The sequence below is a fragment of the Gracilinanus agilis genome, chromosome 2 (genome assembly GCF_016433145.1).
Source record: "Gracilinanus agilis isolate LMUSP501 chromosome 2, AgileGrace, whole genome shotgun sequence".
Lineage (NCBI taxonomy): Eukaryota > Metazoa > Chordata > Mammalia > Didelphimorphia > Didelphidae > Gracilinanus > Gracilinanus agilis.
Genome location: NC_058131.1, coordinates 641,039,099 through 641,046,924, shown reverse-complemented (window position 1 = coordinate 641,046,924; position 7,826 = coordinate 641,039,099). Strand labels below are relative to the sequence as shown.

Below are 7,826 nucleotides of genomic sequence, written 5' to 3'. Positions count from 1 at the left end.
CAGGGGGACATGGCTGCTGTCTTTAAATTTTGAAAGGGTTCTCAAAGAGAAGAAAGATGAAACTTGTTGCCTTGGTCCTATGAGGTAGACAAGGAATAATGACTAAATATTAAAAATAGGTGAATTTAGGCATGAGATCAGGAAAAAATTTCTAAGAATTAGGGCTATTCAAAAATGGAATAGGCTATTTTGGGAGGTAATGGGTTCCCTAAAGTTGAGGTCCTCAAGAAAAGTGAAGTGGATGGGCACTTCTTGGGTATTTTGTAACTCAGGGGGAGCAGGGGAGAATCTTATTCACGTATAAGTTAGCCAAGATGACTTCTGATGACTCTTCTAAATATATAAAATTCTTGGACCTCTTCTAGGATACCTGGGAAGGTTAACTGTGGGCTAGAAGAGGTCCAAGAAGTCTAATATTAGAAGGGCTTTCTTCCATCTACTGGATCAAGTCTAATTCCCTCAGATTGACATCCTGTAATGGCAAGTATTTTCTTTTGCACCTATTGTGTGCGAAACATGGTACTAGGTACTAGAGAAGATTCCAGATATAGGTAAGACACAGTTCTACCCTCATGAAGTTATAGTCTAGGAATTCAAGGGTATCCAGTAATTAATCTCACCTTAACTATTCATGATTCACAACTGCCCTAAACTTTCTGTTCTGGTTAGGTCTGGAATGGGTTTATTAACCCTTAATCGAGACTTTCTTGATTCCTTTTGAGTATATGCAACAAGGAATGAAATGTGGGAAAGTGGAAAAAATCCTGCATTGGAGCAAAAGGGCTTGGGTCTGAAATCCATCCCTGTTACTTTGGGCATGACTTTGAGTAAATGACTTTCATTTGATCCTTCTGGACCTCCAGATTTTTCATCTGCAAATGAGAAAGTTTGGATTAGATGATATCAAAGGTCTTTTTCTACTCTAGAACATATAAAATGGTAAGTCATTTTGTCTTTTTTTTCCCACCAAGATATTTTAGCATTTATTAAAAAAAATATTCAAACAACAATTTGGAAATTTACAATAGAGAAATTACATTTCAATCACAAATTTATTCTTTAATTTTATAAATTCCTACAGACTGGGAACAAAGATTCCCTTTCCTCTTTTCTGTCTTTATTTCTGCAGTACGATCTCTTTGAGGTGAGAAATTGAGAGAGGGACTCTCTTTCTGAAGACTTTGAAAGCTCCTCAGGAAAAAAAAAATTTCACTCTTTTGGCTGATCAGGCCACGGAAAGGTAAGTCATTTTAAAATCACATGAAGATCTTAAATTTCTGGGGAATATTCTTTTAGTCTCCACCAAGGCATAAATGAATACTCCCAAAAGGAACAATTTATATCATCCCCCTGCAAGCATAATTGTCCCTGTAGGAAAGCAGTGTGGTAGAGTGACCCCAGGGCTGGATTAGAAGTCAAAGGTCTTAGACTAATTCTGGCTCTGTTACTTATTCCCTGTGTGAGTATTGTACAAATCACTTAACCCCTAGGTCTTAGTATCTTTATCTTTAAAAGGAGGGAGTTGGAACAACCTCTAAGGTCCTCTCCAGCTCTCAATTTATGACTCTAATTTCTTTGCTGGTAGCATAGATTATTTGGATCAGCACTGAAAATATATTTCATTTCATTTTAATTTTTTGAATTGAAAATCTTTATTTATTTAAATTAATTTAGAATATTTTTCCATGGTTACATGATTCATGTTCTTTCCCCCCCTCCCCATAGCCAATGAGTAACCCCACTGGGTTTTACATATGCCATTGATCAAGACCTATTTCCATATTATTAATATAAAAATATTTTAAAGGATAGAATTTTATTTATTTTTTAAATACAGAGATCGAGAGTCACCGTGTGCTATATTAGGTCCAGTGACAACATGAAGTCAAAATGCAGTTGGATTCTTCCGAGCTCTTCTAATGATGGCAATGTATCATGTCATGGGGTCTTTTTAGCCCCAGACATCACTCTAGTTCAATAACCCTCGAGAGAATTCCAAACAGATATAGACAAGTGCCATCCGGAACTCAAGTCCTGTTCTCCAAATCTGTTTACATGCAGGGAAAGGCTGTCAGGAAGCCTTATTTCCCTGAAGGGAAGCGCTGATAAGTCTGCTTATCAGAAAGATATTACTGGGAGTGTGATACATGGGGCATTTACATTTTCTTGATATGTTACTCACACAAGAGCTGGCAAGGAAGGGGAAAAATGTAGAGATATGGTGCAATATCAACAGACAGCTGTCCCATGGGCACTTGATGGGTCAGATGACTAGCATTGCTGAGCGATGTGGTCACTGCCAGTGGAATGGGCATCTCACATTTCCCCCTGATTCACATATTCAGTGGTCAGACCGCCATGCCCCTCCCTCCCTCCCCCCCTCCCTCCCAGACTCGAGATCTGGAATGAACATTCACCTGCCTCCAAGTGGACTAGTGGTGGGAGGGGCGAGAGGCTTGTTTGGATTCCCAGGTTGGAAGATTATCTCACTCAGCCTTCCTCCTTCCATCATATATATAAACCCAATTGGTGAGGAGGTCTCAGCAGAACTGACTTGGGGGTGCCATTAGGAAGAGTAGATAGAGACCAAGGACTGGCAAAGATGATGGTGCTGAGAGTACAAGATCTGGTAGGTACAGATTTCCATATATATATATATATGGATTAGATGTATTTTAAATGTATTTTTTAAATTTTTAAATGTATTTTAAATGTATGTATTTTTAAATGTACTTTTAAAACCTGTTTTAGAATTTGTGTAGACTAAAGACTCAGGTCTAGTTGTTATTGGGAAAAGAGGATGCCATTTTCTTCTACATATCCAAAGCACTTGTGAAAAGAGTTCATTATACTGTGATGGGATTTGTCATTCACCGGAAATGGAGCATTTGGACAATAAATGACTAGCATAATTTGAATCATGGCTCTCTCTTTTGATTTGTGGCTGAAAGTTGATTGGAGTCATATCCAGAAAACTATCTGAGAAGAAAGGATAGACTTGATGGAAGCCAAGGAAATTGGGATGAATTAAATACTCTAACATTAAAAAAAAACCCTCAATGAATGACAAAAATTTCAAATTAGTAGATTTATGGGTTTCTAAGAATTGGGGAGCAGGTGGAGTATTGATTTAGTAAACAAAAAAGATATTTAAGAAAAACCTATCTAAACTGATTCTTTTTTTGCCCAGTATAGAAAAAAGGAATCACTTCATGACCGCCAGAGAATACCTGTGGCTTTCATCAAAGTATTAGAGCTTGAAGCTAGGTCTACTTTTTCTGCCAAGATAGAATTTCCCTAGGGAATCAGTTGCTGGAGAGGAATTCAGCATCCTTCACTGGAATTTGCCTGAGACAATGCCCTTTTGCCTTTGATCTTGCATTTCCCTTTCTAGGTGACAGGGAAGAAGAATGATAGCCGAGAGACCAGGGATTTCCTCCCAGAGGACTTCAGAAATGGAGAATACGAAGCTGCTGTTACATTGGAGAAGCAAGAGGACCTGAAGACACTTCCAAGACACTCATTGAACTGGGAAAGTCAAACCTTACAAAATGAGAAACAGCGAGAAGCGGAGGTAAAAAAAGAATTAGTGGCACCCTGTGATTTTTTTCCCCTGTCTACCCAAATCTTGGCTGAATAGAAGTGGGGGGGCCAATAACATCATTAAAATTGAGGATGCAGTGTGGTTTAGTAGGAGTTCTGGGTATGGAGTCTGAGCATCCAGGTTTGAATTCTGGTTCTGTTACTAGCTGGGTGTGACCTTAAACGAAATTTTATTTTTCTAGCACTCAGTCTCTCCATTTGTAAAAGGAGGGAGTTGAATTAGATGATCTCTAAAGTTTCTTATGACCTAAATCTCATATCTAAGATAGTACAAAGTCTTTTGAAAAACAATCTCTTTGAAATTGTCAAATTAAATTATTTGCCCAGGATCTGAATCTAGAGAGTGATAAAGCCAGGGATGCATCTTCATCTTGCTTTACTCGATTTCCTCAAAAAGATTTTCCCTTCCCACATCACACTATGTGCTGATGATAACTGTGAAGACCTGAGGTCTCTTTACTATGAAACTACCAACATTTAATGTTTAATCCATTTTTACAATCACACAGACATGCAGAGAAAAATGGAAATGGAAGTGATTGAATAAGTCAAGTTAGTCAAAGAAATAAATTGTAAGAATGCCCCTCACAACTAATAAGCAGTCTTTGACAAGATGATCACCACCAGATCCCAAGTCAATTCTTGTTTTCTATGAACACATTTGCCTATAACAAAATGAAATGGCAAGAAAATAAGACTTAGAGACAGACTAATTCAAAATCAAGACACCTTTCCCTCAATTACAGAGTTTATTGTCTTCTAGAGGAAGATCCAAGATAATTGCCTTTACCTTCTCAGATTTCCTTGCCTGTGTAGACAGTCAACCAACAGAATGGAGTTCCAAGTGTGACTAATCTGCTAGTCAAGAAGTAAAATGTGTGATCATAATGAAATATTAGAATCGTAGGATTGCTCACATTTCAAAGAATAGATTGTGAGATCATAGACTTAGAATTGGAGGGGATATTAGAAATCATCTGGGCTTATTCTCTCATTTTACAGATGAGTAAACTTGAGGCCAACCATGGTTAGGTGATTTGTCTAAGGTAACATTGCTAAAGAACCGGGGTTCCGATACAGGCCCTCAGATACCAGGTTTCTCTTGGGCTCTTTTCAAAATTATTTGAGATTTATTTTTACTGATATCTATAATTCTATTCAAATTATTAAAGCATGTGCAATGAAAGGAAAGAAATGTGAATTTTCAGAGAATCCGTGTTAGAGCTAAAAGGAACCTAACCAGATCCAACCACTTCAGTTTAAAAGCCAACTGAAACTTTGAAAGATTAAGTGATTTGCCCAGGATCCCAACAGAGAGTGACAGAACCAGAGATATATCTTAGGTTGCTTGACTTCCTAAAACTGTTTTCCCCATAACATCATACTTTGTGTACTGATGATAACAATTGTGAAGGTTTCTCTACTATGGGAGCACTAATATTTAGACTGTTTCTACACAAACATGCTGAGTCAAATGGGAAATGGAGTCAATTTTCTGAATAAATCAAGTTCAGACTCCTAATTTAATCTGAAATGTCTATATTAAAGTATAAACACATTTTCCTTGAACAATAGAAATAATTTCCCCCAGTCATTCACATTGTATATGTAGATATAGCCTAGATAATGGACTTGACTTTTTCTTTTTTAATATATTTGCTAACTCTTTTTTTTTTTTAAAGCCTTACCTTCCGTCTTAGAGTCAATACTGTGTATTGGCTCTAAGGCAGAAGAGTGGTAAGGGTGGGCAAAGGGGGTCAAGTGACTTGCCCAGGGTCACACAGCTGAGAAGTGGCTGAGGCCAGATTTGAACCTAGGACCTCCCGTCTCTAGGCCTGACTCTCATTCCACTGAGCTACCCAGCTGCCCCCAATTTGCTAACTCTTTTGATATAATCTTTTTCCTTCGTAATCTTATATAGCCTATTTTAAACATTTAAAAGTCCTTCTGGGAAGGTAGGCTTCACCAGATAGATGGCCAAAGGGACCAAGGACCAAAAAAGGTGAAGAACACCTGTCTTAGAGTGCTCTTTGCAGAAGGGTCACCAGATTTGTTTTGTTTGGATAATGTTTTGTTTGTTTGTTTGTTTGTTTTCAGCTCAAGAAGAAAAAACTGGAACAAAGATCAAAGCTTGAAAATTTACAAGATCTGGAAACTATCATTCAACTAAAGAAAAGAAAAAAATACAAGAAAGTCAAAGTCCCAGTTTTAAAGGAGCCCGAACCAGAAATTATAGTAAGGATTGTAGAGACTGTATTAAGAATTGTGGTCTAGTGTCTGCATGGTTGTTAGGCTCATGAATGGGAAGTCTGTGCTGTTATCTGTTCCTACAAGATTACCTTCCATTTATACAATATATTTCTCATACAAATGTAGATATTTGCATGTTTTCCCCCCATTAAAATGTGAACACCATGAGAGCAGAGACCATATATTTATTTGCCTTTTTTTTTTTTTTTTTTGCATCTCCAGTGCCTGGCACATAGAAAGGGCTTACTAACTGTTTATAAACTGGCTGACTCTTGGTGCATCCAAAGTAACACTTACAATTACCTTGGTCTTTAGACGGAACCTGTGGACACGCAGAGATTTCTGAAGGCTGCTCTGGAGAACAAGCTGCCAGTCGTTGAAAAATACTTGTCTGATAAAAAGGATCCAGATGCATGTGATGAGGTAAATCCATTAGCTATGCTCCAGTCTGCATCAAGATTCCCTCCACTTTCCCTGGCCTTTGTCCCTCTTGTTTTTCTGATGCTTTATTACAGCTTGTTGGGAAGAATCGCCAAATTAGCAGCTGGAAACACTTCCAGCAAATCTTGACACCTATGGAAGAGCAGGGCTGTATGCACCAACAGGGAACTTGGAAAGCCCAAATAATTATCTCCTCCTGCACCACATTCTGTTCCTCTTCCTCTTCTTTTAGTCTCCCTTGCCTTTGAGTTTTTAGAAATAGTTCAATGTTTAAAAAATTAATATTCCATTGTTGCCTTTTTTTCCCCATCATAGTCATTAATTACCACCACCCCATAATATATCCACTTCCCTCTAACAAAATAAAACAATTATGGAGATGAACTTTTTAAAAGTCCTTCCAGAGAGAAGGAAAAATATTTATTTCCATTATTCTGACCAATCAAGTCAACCATATTAAAACATATTTTAAGTGTCATCTTTGCTTGTTTGAAAGGGATCATTTGGATCAAAACATATGATCTTCCCTAGAAAGATAAATCTACCCATTTGAAACAAATTCCCCAAAGGTACTAAACTTCTTTTGTATGGTTCCAGAGGCAATGAGTCACTATGGATAGAGCAATGTAGTTGAACTCAGTCTGGTCTTAGTTGCCCTATTTATTAGCTATGACTTTGCCCACAACTTTCAATCTCTTTCAGTCTTAGTTTCTTCATTTGTGAAATTGGCATCATAATACCATAGATTTGGAGAACAAAGGGACCTTTGAGGTCATCTTACCTGCTTTATATGTATAATGCCCCACATGTAAATGATTTTTATTTAGGAAAAATCTTCAAAACTCTATTTTGTGACTATGAAATGAAACAGATGAGCCTTCGAGCTCAGCTACAACAATGAATCTGACATAACTACATCCCAAGATGGAAGATAAATGTCTGATCTTTTATGGCAAGTGTTGAGCAAACAATGAATTTACAACATATAATAAAGGAAAAACTCCAAAATGCAAGTGCCTCTGAACCTTTTAAATGCCCAGGTCACACTACAGAGCTCGATACTTTAGCTACGTGCCTGATAGGCAGCTTGGCACTGAAAGTTTCCTATGAAATTTTAACAAACTTGACATCAACACTGTAAGTGTTAGAAAATCTAAGAGTTAAGCAACCTGTTCTCTATCACTTTGAGGAGGAAAGGAAGGATTTCTACAGAGCTTTCATATTTATTGCCATCCTTATGTTGTCTTCTTTTTTTCAAAAGTACAAACGGACAGCTCTTCACCGAGCATGCTCTCAAGGACATTTGGCCATCGTAGAGAAGTTAGTGAATACTGGAGCCAACATCGAATTCCGTGATATGGTAAATATTTCTCTCCCTCCCTTCCTCCCTTCCTCCCTTCCACTCTTCCTTCCTTCCTTATTTCTTTCTTTCTTTCCTTCCTTCCTTCCTTCCTTCCTTCCTTCCTTCCTTCCTTCCTTCCTTCCTTCCTTCCTTCCTTCCTTCCTTCCTTCTCTCTCTCTCTCTCTCTCTC

At 37.8% G+C, this 7,826-nt stretch overlaps 1 protein-coding gene across 1 annotated transcript in view; it reads left to right on the top strand.

Annotated features, from left to right (window-relative positions):
* The first annotated feature begins 2,549 nt into the window (after positions 1–2,549).
* Positions 2,550–7,826, top strand: part of ANKRD1 (ankyrin repeat domain 1) — an 11,750-nt gene continuing 6,473 nt past the window's right edge. Inside the window, exons 1-5 of the mRNA XM_044662625.1 lie at positions 2,550–2,629; positions 3,395–3,574; positions 5,701–5,838; positions 6,169–6,276; positions 7,556–7,654. Coding sequence (XP_044518560.1) covers positions 2,603–2,629; positions 3,395–3,574; positions 5,701–5,838; positions 6,169–6,276; positions 7,556–7,654 — 552 coding nt within the window. The 5' untranslated portion in view covers positions 2,550–2,602. The remainder of the gene's footprint in view (positions 2,630–3,394; positions 3,575–5,700; positions 5,839–6,168; positions 6,277–7,555; positions 7,655–7,826) is intronic.